This window comes from Sitophilus oryzae, unplaced genomic scaffold, assembly GCF_002938485.1.
Source record: "Sitophilus oryzae breed Bouriz unplaced genomic scaffold, Soryzae_2.0 scaffold_969_pilon_pilon, whole genome shotgun sequence".
Taxonomy (NCBI): domain Eukaryota; kingdom Metazoa; phylum Arthropoda; class Insecta; order Coleoptera; family Curculionidae; genus Sitophilus; species Sitophilus oryzae.
The window spans coordinates 92122-113907 of NW_022147604.1; the positions used below are offsets into that span (position 1 = coordinate 92122).

General features: G+C 31.0%; 1 protein-coding gene across 2 annotated transcripts; it reads left to right on the forward strand.

The window, feature by feature from the left end:
* Nucleotides 1-61: 61 nt before the first annotated feature.
* On the forward strand, nucleotides 62-20546 carry LOC115891158 (PC4 and SFRS1-interacting protein). 2 transcript variants are annotated; one of them, XM_030911561.1, is made up of 15 exons: nucleotides 73-172; nucleotides 244-320; nucleotides 557-615; nucleotides 672-846; nucleotides 908-1049; nucleotides 1720-1791; nucleotides 4349-4493; nucleotides 6360-6447; nucleotides 7185-7221; nucleotides 7280-7425; nucleotides 14333-14558; nucleotides 14611-14731; nucleotides 16061-16181; nucleotides 20250-20376; nucleotides 20435-20546. In XM_030911561.1, exons 2-15 carry the CDS (start codon nucleotides 246-248, stop codon nucleotides 20491-20493), a joined length of 1593 nt encoding a protein of 530 aa, XP_030767421.1. In that variant the 5' UTR covers nucleotides 73-172; nucleotides 244-245; the 3' UTR covers nucleotides 20494-20546. The 2 variants fall into 2 exon arrangements, with proteins under 2 accessions (XP_030767420.1, XP_030767421.1); XM_030911560.1 differs by having other exon boundaries at nucleotides 62-320.
* The last annotated feature ends 1240 nt before the right edge of the window (nucleotides 20547-21786 follow it).

The window sequence follows — 21786 nt, forward strand, 5'->3', positions numbered from 1 at the left end:
TTTTACATGAGATATCACAAAAGTAGCATGAGATAAAATTGGAATTTTAGTTTGGTACTCCTGGAAACTAACATCTTTATTTGACAGTTTAAAATTTCAATCGGCCGATCAAAGCGTTGTTTTAAAACGTTTGTTTACTATTTGTTTCTCGAGTAGTATTTCTCAATAACTGGTTTGTTTTAATCTGAATTTGTTCTTAGAAATTGTTATATTTATTTCAGTAGTACTGTACCCTTTTTATAGATATGCCTAAGGTTGTGTATAATATTGGTGATAAAGTGTTTGCCAAAGTCAAAGGATATCCACCATGGCCTGCACGAGTAAGAAATTGTGTATTTGTAATTTCTAACAATGAGTTGAAAGTACGGTCTCTTGATAAATATCAAGTGATCTGTATATTATAATTGGTTTGTGTACCTATTCTATTTACTATTTTATGCAATTACATGAAAGGTTGCATAGGTACAATCATTAAAGCAAATAAAGTTTCCATAAAGACCACTTATCTAATTCTAGATTATACCTATTTTATATTACCGTGTAACAATTATTTTAGATTGAGAGCGACACTGGCAAGAAGAAGTATAGTGTTATTTTTTATGGAACTAAAGAAGTGTAAGTATGAAGTAAAATTATTTCTGCGCTTATCTAACATTAATTTACTTATGTAGTGGTGTGATTAAAGTAGAAGATATATGCTATTATTTGAAAAATAAAGACAGTTTTGTTAACAAATATAGTAAAAGGGTGGGCTACAATGAGGCAGTTAAAGAAATTGAAGCAGCTATTGAAAAAGCTGGCGGAGATGGGAATGATTATTCTAACGATTATTCCAACAGCAATGAGGTAAACCATTTATAATAATGTTTTTCCTTCAAATTGTTTTTATAAACATTGTATATTTTAGTCAGAAAGTGTATTGGAAACTAGCGTTGCAGAAAAAAAGGGAGTAAAAAGAAAAACTAGCACATCAAATGAAGATAATGAATCACCAGTAAAAAATAGAGGACCAAAATCGAGAAGAAAAAGCATAGCATCAGATTTAAAAGGTAATTTTTACTTTACTGTCATTTTATATTGAACTTATACCGTAGGATCGAGAAAAAACGGCGTCAGCGATGGCTATGGAATGAAGATCGCTGTCATTTTATATGTAAATTTATATAGGAAATGTCATCGATGTTCATTTCCCAGCCAACTGGACGCCGTTTTTTTTTCGATCATACGGTATTATTTGTAATAATAACATTACCAATTTAAATTATGTATATTTCAGCTAATTATTTTACCCATCAAATACTTTTATACTGTGGATTTACTATATTTTAATTTTGTCTTCAATTATGTTAGAAGAGACTAACTTCATAAATCTATTATGATTTGTCTATTTTTAGCACATTTTTTTGATATTAAAAAAACTAGTAAAACTAAGTATACAAATATTTTAGAATAAACAATTTTTGCTTCTTAAAATAGCACATACAGATATCAATCGTCAACAAAAAATATGTAATAATAAAGGAATGATTCCTTTGTTATATTTAGTTTATACTACTTGCTTAATTTTACTTTACCTAAGTAATTAAATAGGCAGTTTTAAATATTTATTATTAATTTTTTTGCTAACATTGAAATAAAAATAATGATAGAATTAGGTAGATTTTAATATACTCTATATTTTATACAATAATTTTATTTATAAATAACATTTTTTTTCAGGAATTGATGAAAATCCATTAGATATGCTAGCTGTGAAAAAATCTAGAAGAAAATCTGTAATACCTGAGGGCGGTATGCATATTTTTTATGTAAATTTAGTATTTCAAAATTTTATACAGGGTGTTTCAAAAAAATGTGGGATCTCTAGTGGGGAAATTCCTCGCCTAAAAAAATACTTATATTTATATCAATATAGCTTCAATTCTGCTTTATTTCGTAGCTACAGGGGGTTAAAATCTTCATTTCTTGTACGATTTATTATAATTTTTTTCCATGTGCTTTTAGCTGTTTGAGTGAAATTTTGAGGGTAAAAGTACTTTAAGTGCAACATATTTTGAAATTGTAACATGCGGTTCATAACGACAATTTGACTCGAAATACCAAGTGTGTGGTACCAAATTATTCGTAAAAAAATGCTTTTTCCAAATATGCCAATGAGCCACCCTCGTTCCATTTGAAAAAATTGGCGCCGGGAGGCACGTATAGCCGCCCATACTAAAAAATGTTAATAAAAAGTTGGTAGGCAGTTCTTTTAGTTTCAAAGTAAATGAATTTTTCCATTTTTTTTATCTCAAAAACTGCGACTTTGACTGATTTTGATGTTATTACAAACTGTGTTGCAAATATTATTCCTAATCTTAAATTGAAAACCGCGTTTCGCTAGCTACTGTAATTTTGGAGTTACGATTTTTAAAAATTTTTAACCCCCTCTCATACCCCCTTACCAACCCCCCACTCCCACCAAAAACTAATGGCCAGATTCTCGGGTGCCACAGTATTTTTGTGCCAAATTTGGTTAAAATCGGTTTAGCGGTTTTTGAGTTATTGTGTTACAGACGGACAGATAGACAGACACCATGCAAAAATTTTGTATTTAGGTCATTTATGATTGATTTTTGTCTATCTTAATAGCCTACCATACCTATTGGTATGGTCGGCTAAAAATTGAAAAATTATTAAGATATGACAAGACACGAAAAACAGACGATCAACTCTATTTTTCTAAGGCACCTTGATTAAAAATTAGTGTTTTTAACACTGCCATAGCACTCTAGATTGAAATTCAAAATAAGATTTTTTTAAGCGAGAATATCAAAAGTTGACATATGATATGTCATTCTATTTAGAGCGCCATTTTCTATCGAATAAAGTAAAAAAATACCGAATGTGCCATTTAAAAATCAGTTGTAGAAAAGTTGTAGTTATTTCCGGTGAAACAGGAAGTGACCGAAAACATTTGAAAACGTCTAATTTATGTCATATACTAACATACCAAATCTCGTTTTTTTTATCTGAAAAAATAAAAAAGTTATGGTCCGAACTTTTTTTGTATTCCGGAAACTTCGGCAGCATATTCTGCAAATAAAAATAAGTAAAAAAAGTTTGTATAAATGTATGTCCTAAAATGCTTAGTTTCGGAGGTACAGGGTGTAGTGTAGAAGTTTCATTTTTATTTCGATTTTTTTCAAATAATTTTTGAAGTAACGTCAATATTTGGATGAAATTTGTGTTCTGGGAGTTTTTTGATTGACATGAGAAATTTGATTTTGATGTTAAAATTTGTAGGGGGCAGTTTTTTCTTCTGTACCGGTATAAAACTACTGAGGGAAAAAATATACATCTCCGTGACCTTCTACGTAAAAAATGGTAAAGATCGCTACACTACGAGCAATCGTGCTCAAGATATTTAGAATGGAAATAATCAGTACATGTCATTATCGAGAAAAAATTTACATATTGAGTAGATAGTTATTTGACTAAAATAATAAATTTGCGAAATTTTTATTTTCTTAAATTAATTTTTTTTGCGAAAAAATTATGACAAAACAGTTTTTATTGAACTTTTGGCACAAAAACATTTCAAATTTATGATTTCAGTCTAATAACTATGTAGTCAACATGTATGTTTACGTCAATGATGACAGGTATTGATAATTTCGATTCCAAATATCTCGAGAACCATTACTTGTAGCGATTTTTACCTAGAGACCTTTTTTACGTAAAAAACGTCGTAAATGTATATTTTTTACTCAGTAGTTTTATACAAGTACGGACGAAAAGTTATTACTCTTCAAAGCAGTTTAAAAATATGTAAGTGGCGCCTTCTACAAGTAGGTCAATACTGACATCAAAATCAAATTTCTCACGTCAAAAAACAACTAGACACCAATTTTCATCCAAATATTGACGTTATTTCATAAACGATTTGAAAAAAATCGAAATAAAAATGAAATTTCTACACCCTGTATCTCCAAAATTAAGCATTTTAGGACATTACATTTACACGATTTTTTTTACATATTTTTATCTGCAGAATATGCTGCCGAAGTTTCCGGAATACATTTCGGACCACCGTGTATATCCCATATTTTACACTCAAAATTTCATTCTGGTCATTAAATTCACTTAGAAGAAAATTATAATAAATCGAAATAAAATGAAGATTTTAACCCACTGTAGCTACGGAACCAAGCAGAATCGGACCCAGATTGGTATAAAAAAATAAATCACATTTTTACGTGAAGAATCTTCCCACGAGAGATGGCACATGGTTTTGTGAAACACCCTGTTTATATAACTGAAATATAGGGTTACTTCCATACTTACCTAACAAAACAATTGTTTATAGAAAATATGGATACACTCGATGCATCAGATATTTCAGATGATTTAAATAAAATTAAAGTACAAAAAAATAAAAGGGATTCTGAAAGTCATACTGAAATAAACGATAGCGGTATTAATGAAACAACTAGCGAAGATAAGTCTAAAGTGTAAGTATAATTTATGTTAAATTTTATTAAACACAATACAGGGTGCAAACCTAAAGTACATATATACGAGCATGTATTTCAGGAAAATATTTTAACTTCTATAGGATGGCCCAAAAAAGTGTGAGTGTATTGGGATGATTTTTTTTTAAATGGAATCCCCTGTATATTATTGCATTTTTGGCTTCCTGTCAGATCACTTTACATAATCCTAAGATATGAGTAAATATATTTCGATAGTTTCAGAGATATTAAAAAATAAATAAAAATATAGATTTTTCAACAAGAACTGTCTTGAAATCAAAGCTATATTAGATATTTACTTTAGATGGTCTGTGCTTACTTTGCTATAAATATCGTAATCGTAAATCATACAGTGTGTTTAAAATTCTACGCCAAACTTTCTAAGATATAAAATAATTTTTATTTGTATTTTTAAACGGAACACCCTGTATATTATATTTTTATTAGATGGAGAATTACAAAATGAACAATTTTTGTATTTAAAGTATTGCTGTTTTTTCTTATTATTTCTAGATGTTTACGCATTTTTTCACTTGCCACAAGGTTGAACGATCAGGTGCGGTCGTTGCTAGATAGCTGTTCCTTGACTTGTGCGTTAAAGTTCTTCTCAATATCGTTAAACTTTTTAACAATTATGGTGTACTCACTTGCAGAAAAAGTGGAAATAATCGAACTTTATTTTAAAAACAATGAATGTGGCAATCGGTTTGCGCAGATATTCAATGAACGCCATCCTGACAAACACCTTTATGGCAAAATTGTTCGCGAGTTAGTAGCAAAATTTCGCGAAACTGGTTCAGTTATGAATAAAAAGAGGCAGAGGAAAAATCCTGTAGTAAATGAAGCTATGGAGGTATTCGTATTGGGCCAAGTTGCCATAGATAGTACGCTGAGTACAAGAAAATTAGCCAATGAGGATATTAACCAAAGGATATTAAAAAAACACAAGTTCCACCCGTACAAAATTCAGTTGGTACAAGAACTCAACAAAGGCGTTTTAAAATAAAGTAAAATAAAGTTTATTTTTAAAATAAAGTTCGATTATTTCCACTTTTTCTGCAAGTTCAAAAGAACTTCAACGCAAAAGTCACAGAACCGCTATCTAGCAACTACCGCACCTGATCGTTCAACCTTGTGGCAAGTGAAAAAATGCGTAAACATCTAGAAATAATAAGAAAAAACAGCAAATTGGTCGAAGGAAGTTATCCTTATCATTTACTCTGATAATTGTTTAAATAAACTTTTCAAATTTCAATCCTTCATATTTTCTCAATGACTCGACCGATTTTCAAAAACGAAGCGGGAAAGTATAGAGAATAGAAAGCCCTTTTCATTGCGGTACCACTTGATCCCCCTTCCCATTTGAAAAAAATTGGGGGATGACACCACCGCTTAGAGGGTTGAAGATTTTGCAATAATTTTTGGGGCAAAAGTTGTCCCTCTCACAAACAAAATTGACATGTTTTTGGATTTTCTGAAAAAAAAATTATCCTGGCCGTTATGCCTTGCGGAACGTTTTCGATGAGCCACCCTGTATATACTCTTTCATTTAGAAAATTTGAGGATTCATTTTTTTTTAAAGAAATATAAAATATAATATTATTTGGTAAAGCTCCATAATTTATTGGCCACTTTTCCATGAAAACTAAAATGTAAAGGTGTAATTTCAGTTTTATAGAAATGGCCTAAATAAAATATTGTAAGTGATAAGAGCCGACAAGCTTTTGATGTTTTGTAAAAAGCTTGTGCAACTTATTCATACAGTTTACATAATTGTTTGAGTTTATTTTTTACGTAATTATGTCTAAAATAATCATTTTAAATATAGATTTTAAACATTTTTAGATCAGAAGAAATGGAAGAAGATGATGATAATTCACCTGTAAGAGAAAATATTACCACTGAACAGATGCTTAAAAATATTATATTATATGTAAGTATTAAAAGGTTTATATAATTTAAAATAACCTTTTTAAAAGTAATAAACTTTTATAACTGCGACATTAAACTAATATGTATAGTTCATACCAAATAAACTTTTAGTCACGTGATTAAGCTTGACCGGCACAGCGTTGCACATTTTTATATATTTTCTTTTATTCAAAATATTTTAGGGAACAAAAATAAATTAATTATAAATATATAAACAGTTATTATTTACATCAACAAAACTCACCTTCTTAACAGCACTTAAGGGACATTACTACTGCTTTCCCGTTCAAAATATTCTAATAAAGTTGCAATGAGTTTTTTACAGTTACTAAGCTATCTTGTACCACTTCGCACTAAAAGAGGTTCTAAAAATAGCAATGTTCGACTGCAAGGTCTGCTAGTAAACATTTTCAAGCTTAAAGGATCACAACACTGTTTATTTAAACCAAAAACTCGTAATACAAAACCGAAGTGTCAAAACGAATGAGAATGTCAGGAAATAAATAAGTAAATGTGGCAACTTGACATTTTTTACAGCAGAGCTACCACCTGAATCCGCAGCGCGAAATTTAAATTCCAGTTAGTCAGCCCGGCGCCGAATATATGCCCATGGTTGGCAAAAATTAATTTAAAAATCGCGCCCTCGATTACGTAACTAAAAGTTTAATTATTGATATCAAATATACATAAATTGTATATTATTTAAAATTTCTACTAATTTTATACGTATTTTTTTAGGCAGAACATGTGAAGAAAAGTCCTCTAATGTACAAAGGTATATTACGTTATAATTTATTGACATTAAATTTTATATATTTTTTTGCTATTTGTAGAAAAACCTGTAGAAGACAGAGACGACAGTAAAGACCAAATATTTGCTATAAAACTGCCTTCGGGCACTGTATGTGGATTGAAGCTTTATAAAGACTGGCCCCTTAAACACACCAATGAATATGACAGGGCGTTATTTGACGAAGAGGTATGTGAACACTACTTAATTTAACGTCATTCCTAACGTTAATATCACACGTGATTAGTGTTGTAATAGAGAGAACGTTTATATTGGTGACAAGGGAATATTTGCGAACATTCGTGAAATTTCAGGATCATTTGTGGGAACGTTACCTTATAAGAACATATATGAGCACAATTGTCTGGATTTTAACGTGTAAGACAGTGATGTAGACAGCCTAATGGAAAATCAATGTATTAAAAAGAGATAAAAGTTGGGCTGATACATTTCTTCTATGCGGTATTGCCGGATTTTGTATCAAAATTTCAAACGGCACAAGAAGTAGGCGTATATGAAAAATGTTGAATCTAGGGTTGGAACTTTATTTTTCACAATTTTACTATAGCTGTAATAGATTATATTTAGCTCCGTTATATTATCTTCATTTCAGTAGTATACATGAAAGTTTTTAAAATAGCCTATTTTTTCTACACACTTCTTCCTACACACGTAAAAAACCGGCAATACTGTATGCCGCTTTTTATTTTGTCTCTTTGTCTGTCAATCCGGTCGTTTATATTTATCTCTGTCGCGTTTTAGTAACTAACATAGTACCGTATAGTTTACTAACATAGTACCGTATGATCGAAAAAAAACGGCGTCAAGTTGGCTGGGAAATGACGATCGATGACATTTCCCATATAAATTTACATGACAAAATGACGGCGATCTTCATTTCATAGCCAACGCTGACGCCATTTTTTCTCGATCATACGGTATTTCCTCTATAATAATTGAAGCGCTATTTCACTAATTTTACAGATCACAGGACGGCTGGTGGCATAGATAAAAGAAAATAATCTTCTATTAAGATAGATATGAAACTTAATAGTAAAATTTTGGGTCAAAGCGCCCCTCCGTGTTCTTAGTAGAGACTACGTTTAACCCAGCGCCTTCGCCTTTTCTGCTGTAAATATTTTTTATGTTTATATTTGATTTCAAAGGATTTAGTTTTAAAGTTACACTGATATATTAGTATATCAGAGTAACTTTAATAAAACATAAGAATATATATATTTTACAGTTTATTAAATAATAAATTTTGACTACAAGGTAGAAAGTAAATCACAATATTTGATAAAACTTATAAGTATACCATTTTTACAGTTAATAAATAATAAAACTATTTCTGACTATGATATTTAAAATTTAGATAGATAGAATATTTAGATAGATAGAATATTAAAAAACATACCGGGTATTTGCAGACGCAGGCCCAAATTCAATAAAAACCAAAATTTTTCCTGCGAAAATCGGGCTTTTTTCACAGAAAGGTATTTTTGATTTATCAGCAATCATTGTCAAGTTGATATACAGAGTGTTTTCTAATTAGTCTAAAAAATTGTGGTGTGATTCCTCATGTGTTCTTAAAACAATTTTTATATAACCATTGGGTCTAAAGTACTTCCTTTCTAATCTACAGGGTGTTAAAAATTAAAAAAAAATCGATATTTTGCTTAACATAAATGGTACACTACTGATTTTTTAAAGAAAATAAATTTTTTACTTGGCTGGTCATTCTTTTTCAACAAAATTGATCTTTTGAGTTTTTCTTGTTCATCAAACAGTTGCCGAGAAAAAAATAAATATACTTATTAAGAGCCCGCCTTAAGCCGTTTTCTAACGATTTTTTTTAGATTAATTAGGAAACACCCTGTATATGCATATCACAGGCAACCAAATAAACTAGTAACCTCTAAAAATTATTTTTCCTACCTCTAGCGACATACCGTGTTTTTAGTGAGTACTAAATTGTTTTATCAAAATTTCACCATATAAGTTTCCAGGCAATGGCTGTTGGTTATCAGGTTCTTTCCGTGTATTCTAGATTTTTACTAGGCATATATCATAAGATTTAACAACTTATTGCCCTGCAGAGTTTATACATTTTGTAGGGACCAGTTAAGCTTGATTTTCATGCATCTGTTGTCCGACGATACGTTGATACGATATTAATTTTATTGGTAGAATTAATATACAGGGTGTCTCAGGTTTTAATCGAGAAAATTTAATAGACGATAGAACTTGCAAAAATAAAACAAAAAGTTCATATCAACTTGTAAGATTTAAAGCTTCCTTTTCGAGATACAGGGTGTTAAAGTTACTTAAAAAAGAAAAAAAAATAAGATATTTCAAAAACTATTTAATCGATTTTGATATAACTTGACCCGTTTATAATACTTACTATGGGACTTAATTTGAGGTAATTAGATTTTAGTTTAATGGCCAGGGGCGGCGGTGGAGCATCACTGTTAAATTATTTTAAAGGAAAAAATAGGCACGCCACTGCTTTTTTAGAAGTTTAATATTATTTTTGAATTTAGTAATTAAAAATATTATTTTTTTTTGTCTCCTGCCTTTTTTGCCTATCTTGCTTACTTCTTGCGAAAAAACACTCCAGGGTGGAGTGAATAAATGAATTTAATTTTTTTCGCAAGAAGTAAGCAAGATAGACAAAAAAGTCTGAGGACAAAAAAATAATATTTTTAATTACTAAATCCAAAAATAACATTAAACTTCTAAAAAAGCAGTGGCGTGCCTATTTTTTCCTTTAATATAATTTAATAGTGATGCCCCACCGCCGCCCCTGGCCATTAAACTTAAATCTAATTACCTCAAATTAAGTCCCATAGTAAGTATTATAAACGGGTCAAGTTATATCAAAATCGATAAAATGGTTTTTCAAATATCTTAATTTTTTTTTCTTTTTTGAGTAACTTTGACACCCTGTTCTATCGTCTATTAAATTTTCCCGATTAAAATCTGAGACACCCTGTATAATAATAGAATATCGCAGTTTTTAAAATTTATTGCATTTTCATGCCTCCGTTTATCGGATATACGTTGGTGTTATTTTAAATTTTCGTTTCCATAACGATTTTGCTATTTTACTTATATTTTTTATTAAGGTTAGATTAAATTTGTCAAAAAAGTGTCAAAACGTCCGTTATCGTATGAACGGGTCCGTTGACGGGCTGAAGTAAAATATTTACAGATGAAAAGTGGCGCGAAAACTCTATGACCAATCAGAGCACCGTCGGACCATCGTATCAACGTATAACGGATGCATGAAAATCAAGCTTTAGACCTACTATAATATGGTATCTTATAATTAAGGAATTGGCGCTCATCAAGTTTTTCCCCTGGACCCTTCAATTATAATGCACCATTATACCGCGTTGGCAAGTTTTGATCTTGGGTCGGAATGATGAGGTCTTTGATGCGGCGATGCCACATTTATCGGAGATACAGGTGCGCCTTTCCCTGTCTAGTGGAAATTAAAATCATGGTCGAAAAACGCCTTATTTCTACAATTTTTTTTCCGGAAGTATAAGTAGATAAAATTATTATAGTCTGTCCAACGAGAAGATCCTTGACAGTGATAGATGGGTCTGTCATTTTAATTTCAAAGTAGTTTATTTTATTTTACAAAGAAATAAGTAGGTACAACTGGAACGCATAGCAGGAAATTAATATATGTATTTAAAATTTGTCTGACAAGTAATTTCAAAATATTGTGAAAAAAACTGTATAAAACTGAAAAAATATAATCGAGTTTTTTTATTTAATAAAAAACGGTATGTGTTAATACAAAACAAACAAAAACAAGACACCACATACCAAAAAATATAAAAAAGAACTATTTCTTACTTTCAAGCTTTATGAAACTTCCCGCATTTATGATTATATTTATCAATATAACTTATGTACAAATACAAATTTGTAATATTCCGCAGGAATAAATAAAACAACATAAATAAAACAAACTATTTTATTAATAATAACACTTACCAAATTTTATACCTCACAGGTTGATTAATTAACTTTAATCTTAACCAGTACCTTTTGACATTACTTTTCTGCAGTACTAAAATCCATTATTTACCTAGCGTGTGACGTCGATATTTTACAGCTACTCCAGTTTTTAGTATGTGTTTAGTATGGTCCTTCTACCATATTCGAGATGCACTTATCTACGACGAGATGGTATACGAACTTTATTGATAGTAACTTTATTGGTGTATCTGTATAAGACTTTCTGCCTGGGCAGCGAGTATTAACCATAAACTGTGCTCTGGGTTCTACAGTTAATTTTCACTCGATTTTTCCTCCACTTGACTTCAAAAGACACAAAACACACGTAATAACACGAATCAAAATGCATCATCTTCCAAAACGCAGGGTATTTGACAAAAGTTGTCACAAAATTATAACCTATAATTTGGCAAGACTTTGACAAACGTCAAAAATCTAAAGGCGAGTTCATACGCATCGGCGTCCGTTTGTCGTTCATCGTTCCGTCAAACCAATAAAATTGAAATACGATCTGTCATTTTTGAAATAAACCAATAAAACTGGTTAAAAACAACAAGTGACGACGCATGACGAATTTATATTTAAACCTATCCATCGTTAACTTAAAAATTATTAGAAACTTTTTTTAGTAAAATAAATAGATTGTATGCGACGTCATCTGCTTTTCTTCTGTCATCGTGTGTCGAAATCTTACCTGAGAAAAAAAACAGAGTATAGATATGTTTCTGGGCATTTGAAAACGAGTTATAAGAATATCGTTAGGGTGTCCATTTTTTATAATGAAAAAAATTCAATAATCGCGGTAATTTGAAAACTCAACTTTTTAACACATAATACGCGATAACTCTAGAACCATTTTAGATATTAAAACTTTCTTTTTTTTATTTTGAAGTTCGGTTCTTCACCAAGATGTTTAAATGAGAAAAAATTGATAGGCTCGTTTTTTTCCATTCAAAAAAAAACGCGTCCACCAACTTTTAGTCCATGACAATTTTGAGCAATCGTGTAACATCTTTGTTTGTAAATATTTTCACATACTGTTTGTGAAGAAAATATAGCAGAAACATTAGGATTTTTTTAAAACACCCTCAATTGATTAATTCTAATGGATTTCGGGATTTTTAGATAGATTTTTTAATTTAGAGTTCTAATAGCGCGACCACTGTCAAGCACCAACTCAATTTCACTTATTTTTACCAAAACTTCTGGGCATTTTGTTTAATTTCTAACTCGCATTTAATAATTTACAAGCTATAAGGAAAATTACAAAGATTCATTAATAAATAAATAAAGTATAATGAGACCTAATTAAATCGTGAAGCTGAACGTATGATGTACACCCTTTCCTGGAATTGTAAGTATACACTGCTGGCAAAGGAATATTAGCAATAGGAGGTTTTCAATGCGATAAAAAAAGATGGTAAGGCTGCAAAATACACTGCAGTGCAACAGAGACGGATAAAGTGTCTTTTCCCTACCATTGTATAGGGGAAGTGATCATAGAAGTGATACGACGATAGAGCCCCTGCGAGGGGGGGCGCCGGGCGGGTCTTTAAGACGCTTGTGTGGGGTTACTAATAGAACAGAACTAATAGAACCGCCTACTAATAGAACAGAACCGAAAAAATAGAAACAGGACGGACAGTGTTGCCATTCAATTAAATTGAAATTATGTTGGCTTGTCAAAATCCTAAATCTTCTAATCCCATTATCTTGCCTACTTAATGAAATATTAAATAAAGTACGAAACAATTTTAAGAATGTTTTCTCTAGGCACATAACTTCTTTCTAAAACGAAAAGTAACATGCAAAACTTTGAAATCATTTCTAAAATAGCAAGTGCAATTCTATGAAATGGCAATACTGTACGATCTTCCTAGCAGTCGCCCCGACACAGTCGGTCGGCGGCGGCGCTTGACAAAGCCGCGGCTGTGACAAAGGAATTAGGCCGAAAAAAACTTTATAAGGAGTAGCCGAACAGGGTTGCCGGGTTGGTTAGATTATAATTCCATACGAGAACAAAATTCTCGGTAGATCTTCAACAAAAATTAAAAGTACAGAAACGAAATAAAATATAATATTTAAGTCCAAAATTAGCATTCCTATGTGTCGTAATAATAGATCACTCAAATAAAATACAAATATAATAAATATAACAAGAATTAGAAATAGCTAGGTATATTATTTGATATTAAAAAAAATATTGAATTAAATAATATTAATATATTAATAAAAACATATAAAACTATAACAAGTAGGGATAGCAGTCACAAATTAGTGTAGCAGTCACTTTTTACCTTTGTACAAATTTTGATCAGTGATATCTAAAATTAATTTCATTTCAATGGGAAAGCTGTAGCAACTCTCAACTCTTTTTTCATATTAATATATTTTTTTGACGGGAAAATCACTAAAATATTTGTCCGAATTTAGGTTGTTTCTTAACTTAAATTTTGTTTTTTGTTTACATTTTTTGGGGGAAAATATGGGTTCAACTTTAGTAGATGAATGAAATAAAATCTTTTCAAAAGATATCAACTTCTTCGGGCATGTCGCCAATACCGCGCCTAATAAGGAGTAATAAGGATTTTTAGGAATATCTCTGTAACTCTGTGATGAACTGACGGGAGTCGGAATAGCGAGGTGCGGAGGCGCGGGAAGGGAAATAAAATAATGGCGATAAATAAAGGGCAGGGAGATGGGTATCATGAGTGGATGGGAGGTGGCGGAATTTCCAAAATTTGTTATCTTATTGGAGTTTGTCTAAGTAGACAGTTGTAGTGGAAGTGGAAACGGGGAAGTTGTTGTCCATCTCTGTTTAAGCATAGACTTTTTATAGGCGTTTCATTCCAATGCATGTAATTCCTATGCCTAGAGATCCATTGCCGGGCCTGTATACTGGATTTCAGTCATATTTCAATTTTATGATTTTTATGCATTTGCTAAACAGGCAATTTGCTAGTTAGATCTTGTTCCTTTTCGGGTAACGTTGTCCAAAAATAACGACTACACATGTCGATCGATAGTTATTTTTTAATTTTTGTTATCACTGTTCTAGATGGCAAAATCGTTACTTGCAATTAAAGAGTCGCTAACAACAGGCGGCAAATCGCTTAGCGAAATAGGCGATTCGTTTGAAGCGATTCCTAACCTCAATATTACAAACGACGAACTAAACGAAGTGTCATACACGATGGACATAGAATCTAGGAAACGAAGATTAGAGCGATTAAAAAGAGAGTCGGATCTGGTTAGGTGGGACTCAAAAATTAAAATGAATTTAGGTTAGTTTTTGGTATTTTTTCAAAAATGTTTTTTAATTTTTATTTTTTTTAGGTTTAGAGAAAGCTTTGTTGGACGAAGCTCTAAAGTGTTTAAATGAATTTAGTGAAATAGAAGAACACGTTGACGAGTTAATGTTTAAAAAACATCCTCATGTACTGGATACAATTCGTAGGTGAGTGTTCAGGAATTTTCTGTTCAAAAAAACAGAAAATTCTACAGTTGTACTCAATTTTGTTCTTCTTGTTTACCCAGTCGAGACATACCGAATGCGTCTCAAAAGTGGCTCACCCCTATAACTTTTTATTTTTTTCAGATAAAAAACCAAAATTTGGTATGTTAGTATATTATATAAATTAGGATTGATTGGACGTATTCATTTGTTTTTGGTCACTTCCCCTTTCACTGGTGGAAATGACTACAACTTTTGATTTTTAAATAGCACCCTCCGTATATTTCTACTTTATTCAATAGAAAATGACACTCTGACTAGAATGACATATCATATGTCAACTTTTGACATTTTTGCATACGACGTTCGTAACGACAATTTGACTCGAAATACCAAGTCTGTGGTACCAAATTATTCGTAAAAAAATGCTTTTTCCAAATATGCTAATAACCCACCTTTGTTCCATTTGAAAAAATTGAGATATGATTAAAAATACGATTTGGGCATATTTCAGCCGGCCAGTACAAGACACGAAAAACATTCATCATCATCACGCAGTCCCCTTTCACGTCCATAGTTCACCATAGGCCTCCTCCAAACGTCTCCAGTTCTCGCGGTTTTTAGCTGTTGCAATCCAGTTAGTTGTTATTCGTTTCAGGTCGTCGGTCCATCGGGTTGGAGGTCTGCCTTGGCTACGTTTGTCGGCTCTTGGTCTCCACTCTATAAGTCTTTTGGTCCATCTCCCGTCTGCCATTCTGGCAATATGTCCAGTCCATCTCCACTTTTGTTTTGTGATTCGCTGGATAATGTCATCCGCTTCCGTACGTCGGTGTAAAACATTAGACGATTAAAACTATTTTTCCAAGTCTCCTTGATTAATAATTAGCGTTTTTAACACAGCCATGGCACTCTACATTTAAATTTAAAATACGATTTGTTCGTAAGTAAAAATGTCCGAATAGAAATATACCGAGGGTGCCATTTAAAAATCAAAAGTTGTAGTCGTTTCCGGTGAAACAGTGACCAAAAACAATTGAATACGTTAATCAATCCTAATTTATGTCATATACTAACAAACCAAATCTCTTTTTTTATCCGAAAAACTAAAAAAGTTATCGGGGTAAGCCACTTTTGAGACGCACCAGGTATACCGTCGCAAAATTGCGTTTAGTGTATATTAAAGTATTTTCAAAGCCACTTGAACTGGTTTCGGCTCTGAAGTTGTTTGGTACTAATCTAACTGATCCAACTAAGCCAACTGACTTGGAAAATACTGTACCATGTCTTTCCACCATAATACTTTAGGATCTATAATAGAGAATATGTTTTTAGGTTAAGAAAATATATTGGTAACACTAAAGAGTGGAAAATGGATGGAGACGAGTTAGACTTTTTCTCCAAAAAAGCAGAAAAAATCAGAAATGAAGCTGAGAGGATATATAACAGATTAAAGGTAAATATAATAAATAATACAAGAAAACAAAGTCTAAGAAAAGTCATACAAAATTCTTGCTTATACAAAAGTTGTCGAGAATTAAGTTTTCTACAACTTCTGTCGCTTCTTATTGAAGTGACACTTCTTTACACGCGATGGGAGTAAAAATTCATACAAGCTAGCAAGAAAAAAAAGTGGTAAGTCAATGACGAAGTTGAGAAATCGGAGTTCAGAGTTGAATCAGAGTTGAAATCAGAGTTATTATGAAAAATTAAATAGAAAAAATTTAAATTTTTTAGAAAAATTTACCACCCTGTATCTCAGAAATTAAGATGTTTAGGACATACATTCATATGAAGTTTTTCTCTCAGAATTGATCTAAGAATCCCGCCCTTAAATTAAGCATGTCATTAAGGAACACCCTGTACCAAAGTTGAGGGAATTTAGTGCTCTACCAATTTATTCATTACATTTTTTGTCGAAAAATGCCGATAGGGTGCAAAATCGCAAAAAAAACTTAAAATCGAAGATGGCGGGCACTTCTCTTATCAAATATATGGGCAAGACTGAGTTTGTCCTCTACTTGTTAATTAGAAACCAACTGCTTCAAGTTGGTTAATTCGTTCCGACTCTATTTGTTTGTTGAAACAATCTAAAGTTATTGGTCTACACGGGAAGAGCGAAAACACGCGGCGGCTTTTGGGCGACGCGGCGCATTGTCTTTGCCGCCAGCGTAGGTTCCTTAATGGGACTTCAACGTTACAAAACACACGGTATGTCGTCGACGGACGTACGTCAGTGCCTTCTATTAAAAGATCAGCCTGGGGGCGGACTTTTGTTTACTTCATCAGCTGTACATACTTAGATATTGGGTTAGATTCCGTTTCATATTTTGTCGGTTGATTTTTGGTTTTAACTCTTTGATTTTTGGTATTATTTATTATTGTAGTGCAAAAAACTAATTATTTTGGTGTTTAAGTTAGATATATGGTCACTCTCGGTTTCGCATAAAAAAATAGAAAAATTGAAAAATTACACATTGTGTAAGTGATTTAACCTAAAAATGCCCATACATTTTTTACTTATCGTGATTTTTGTGTGTGTTTTTTAAGACTCTAACAGTTCATCAATAAAGCTTAAGTGGAGTGTGTTTTTGGTGCTATGTCTCATCTTTGTTGTGTTCCTGGTGGAAAAGATAGTTATACTAGGCAGCCTAAAGTGTCCAGAAGAGCAAGAAAAGTGGGTACGAGTTATAAATCAAGAGAATTCTATTGAAAATATCTTTAATAAATTTAAAAATAATATTCTCCCATGATGGTATTAATGAAAACTGGACAATTATGTTTATTTTATTCATATTGTGGAATCTCCACTCCAATCTCCACTCCACTTAAAAAAGATTTTTGTAAAGACAAGACTGATACAGTTTAAAAGAAGAATGTGTTTTTGTTTGATAATATATAATGTATGTCAAGCATAACATATATTTGTTCAGTAATTTTTAATGAATAGTGTTGATTATTTATAATACCAAATTAATATCAAATATTTAAGTGATGGCTGAATACAATATGAATAAAATAACAATAAAATTGGTATATTTGCATAATACAAAATTAAGTTTTAAGAATAAAGGTGTTACTAAAAATACTAAGAAATTCATATTTCTTTGTTTTAATTGGTCTAATTTTATTTACATTTTACGTAAGAATTATACCGTATCATCGAAAAAAATCGGCGTCTAGTTGGCTTGGAAATGAACATCGATGACATTCCCTAAATAACTGTACACATAAAATAATTAACTAGAATTTTACAATCTTGGAAAATTTGATATTCTTGAACCTTGTTTCTAAATATTCTAAATTTTTTGATTTTCTTGGGATTTAGGTTCGGGAAAAACGCTGATTAAGTTTTCATTTGGTTTTTCATTATTTTTATTTGGTTTAAAAAAAAACGTTTCGGCTAACATAGCCTTCATCGGTGTTGTGTCATATGAAAAAAATAGTGTCGAATATAATCCAAAAAATTACATATAAAATATTCACACCACGCACATAATGTTTACTGCGTACTCCATAGTCAATGTAGATAATTTTAGTGTGTTCTTTTTTTATAAATTGGATTAGGATCGAAAGAAATCAACAGAAGTCCTTTGTTTTAAATTTGTCGACGTTTCGCAAAATTTATTTGCATCTTCAGGACACTACAAAGTTAAGAGAGCAAAAATTACAATCAAATAAAAGTTTTTTCAAAAATTTAACAAACAACCTAAAATACATATCAGTGGAATTCCACACATATACAATTGGTAAAACTACCCTAATGTTAACAATTAAATAAAATATATGTATATGTTACTCACATTTAAATCTGGACTTTCTTAGTCATATCCATTAATACACGGATGGTATAGAGGGGAGTGGTATATATCCCTTTTTTCCTTTTAAAACACATAACACACTTACAAAAAACAAAAAAAAAACATATAACACAATTATGTATAGAGAAATATCACGAAAATCTTTTCCTTTCACAGACAAGCAGTGCAGATGTACCTACGTTGACCGTATACAGAGAGCAACTAATTCTAGTTGATAAAATACTAATATAATTTTTACCTGGAGATAAAGAACAGTTGAACGTACGGTCAACGTAGGTACATCTGCACTGCTTGTCTGTGAAAGGAAAAGATTTTCGTGATATTTCTCTATACATAATTGTGTTATATGTTTTTTTTTTTTTTTTTGTAAGTGTGTTATGTGTTTTAAAAGGAAAAAAGGGATATATACCACTCCCCTCTATACCATCCGTGTATTAATGGATATGACTAAGAAAGTCCAGATTTAAATGTGAGTAACATATACATATATTTTATTTAATTGTTAACATTAGGGTAGTTTTACCAATTGTATATGTGTGGAATTCCACTGATATGTATTTTAGGTTGTTAAATTTTTGAAAAAACTTTTATTTGATTGTAATTTTTGCTCTCTTAACTTTGTAGTGTCCTGAAGATGCAAATAAATTTTGCGAAACGTCGACAAATTTAAAACAAAGGACTTCTGTTGATTTCTTTCGATCCTAATCCAATTTATAAAAAAAGAACACATTATATATTATTGGATCGACAACAATAAAAATGATAATTTTAGTGTTAAGAATAATAATTTTAAAAAATATGTGGTCATCTATTGATAAGTTTATATTAGTTTATTAATTGCAGTAAACATTATGAGGTGTGAATTATATTGTATATGTAATTTTTTGGATTATATTCGACACTATTTTTCTCATATGACACAACACTGATGAAGGCTATAGTTAGCCGAAACGTTTTTTTAAACCAAATAAAAATAATGAAAACTTAAATCAGCGTTTTCCCGAACCTAAAAATCCCAAGAAAATCAAAAATTTTAGAATAATTTTACATATAAAATGCCAGCGATCTTCATTTCATAGCCATCGCTGACGCCTTTTTTAGATAATATTGTATTATCTGTAAATATAATTTTTCGAACATTGATACTTGCAAAATATACATGTAAATTTTGTGAATGCAAATAATAATACATCACTATTAGTAGATATTGAATGTTTTTTGTTAAATTAGATCGATTTTCAAACCCCAAAATTTAAAATATATTTACATTTTACCCATTATCTTTGAACATTGTAAAACATTTGCTGCATTTGTATGGTTCATAGTTTATTTGCCAAAGTATTTATTACTATAAATAGGTATATATGTTGTAGTTATTAACTGTATATTATGTATATTTCATGTAAACTATATCATTTTTAAAATACAAACCAAAAATCTGAGGAATAATTATGTTTTCCATGTATTCTACAACATATTTATTAATCCGTTATATCTAACTAGCGTGACGTCATAAATCTCGCCCGAAGGCTGATCTTTTAATAGAAGGCACTGCGTACGGATGTGTGTACAACGTATGTACAGACGTACACAGGCGGTGAAGATCAGGAGCGGCGCCGCCTATAAACCGCCGAAAAGCCGCCACGTGTGTTTTTGCTTTAAATCTTAAAACGGTTTTATTCAATTTTGTTGCTTTATTTCAGGATAAAATAAAAATTGATGATCCTAAACCGACATTTTGGGATGCGTTCCTGGAAGTAGTGGCTGATTTTCGCGCTCATTGTAAAAACTTCACCGATATGCAGATTTTAAGTTTATGTGCAGAACCAAGTAAATAAAAAATCATATATTTTTTTTAATTTAGGTTTAATATGAATTTCTATTTCAGACTCTCGGCAGGCATTTCTTGATAAATTGGACGAAATAACGGAACTGGAGGATAATTAATATTTATTATTTATGTATTTTAGTTAAAATTCGAATAAAAATTTACTGATTTATTTATGTACCTACTAGAAACACAATAGCGCGATAAGATAAATAATAAAACCTTTTTGTAATACTATATATAAAAATACAGTAGAACTTCTGTAATAGGACACTTCAGTAATTCGGCGTCTCTTATCAATCGGACAATTTTGAAATTTTTATCTGTTTATTCTGGATGCCAACCAAATTCAAAGGCATCGCGCATTTTTTCACTTCCTGTTTCAATGGAAATGACTACAACTTTGATTTTTGAATGGCACCTCGGTATATTTTTACTTTATTCAATAGAATATGACACTCTGAATGACATACCATGTGTCAACTGTTGACATTTTCGTTTAAAAAAAATCGTATCTTAAATTTTAATTTAAAGTGCAGCATGGCTGTGTTAAAAGCATTAATTTTTAATCAAGGAGCCTTGGAAAAATAATTTTTTTTGTGTCTTGTCCTGGCGGCTTAAAAGATGCTCAAATCGTATTTTTAATAATATCTCAGTTTTTTCAAATGGAACAAGAGTGGTTCGTTAGCATATTTGGAAAAATATTTTTTTTTTATGAATAATTTGGTACCGCACACTTGGTATTTCGAGTCAAATTGTCGTTGGGAACCGCGTGTTACAATTTCAAACCATATGCGAAAATATCAAAAGTTGACATATGAAATGTCATTCTATTCTTGAGTGTCATTTTCTATCGAATAAAGCAAAAAAAACACCGAGGGTGTCATTTAAAAGTCAAAAGTTATAGTCATTTCCGGTAAAACAGGAAGTGACCAAAAACAATTGCATATCGTCCCATTGCTGCCAAAAGTCACTAACTTACTTTTTGTTACTTTCGAGAAAACGCGTCTAAAGATGAATTGCATTGCATAAAGATGTTATAGTTAGTAACTATTCGGTATCAAAATAAAACATAAATAGCCAGAAATCGTAGCTAATGACTTTTTCAATCGATTCTCCGCTTCAAAATATAGTTAGTGATTGAATTTTTGGTTGTTCGGAAAATGTTAGTTAGTGACTTTTGGCAGCAATAGGACGATATGTCAATCAATCCTAATTTATGTCATATATTAAGATGTCAAATCAAAAAAAAAAAGTTATAGGGGTTTGATACTTTTGAGACGCGCCCGGTATAGGTACGTGTAAAAATGAAATTTTTAATAATTAACACTAATTTATTTAAAATTAACATAGCATATAAACTATAAACGTTAAAGCAACAAGTGCATTTTATTTTTTTTTGTGTGAAACAT

What these genes read in the sequence shown, in the direction of transcription:
- LOC115891158 (XM_030911560.1), top strand. Translation starts at nt 246, where the DNA reads ATGCCTAAGGTTGTGTATAATATTGGTGATAAAGTGTTTGCCAAAGTC. An exon ending in CATAGCATCAGATTTAAAAG is followed by an intron (nt 1,050 to 1,719) that starts GTAATTTTTACT and finishes ATTTTTTTTCAG; the next exon opens with GAATTGATGAAAATCCATTA. An exon ending in TTAAAAATATTATATTATAT is followed by an intron (nt 6,448 to 7,184) that starts GTAAGTATTAAA and finishes GTATTTTTTTAG; the next exon opens with GCAGAACATGTGAAGAAAAG.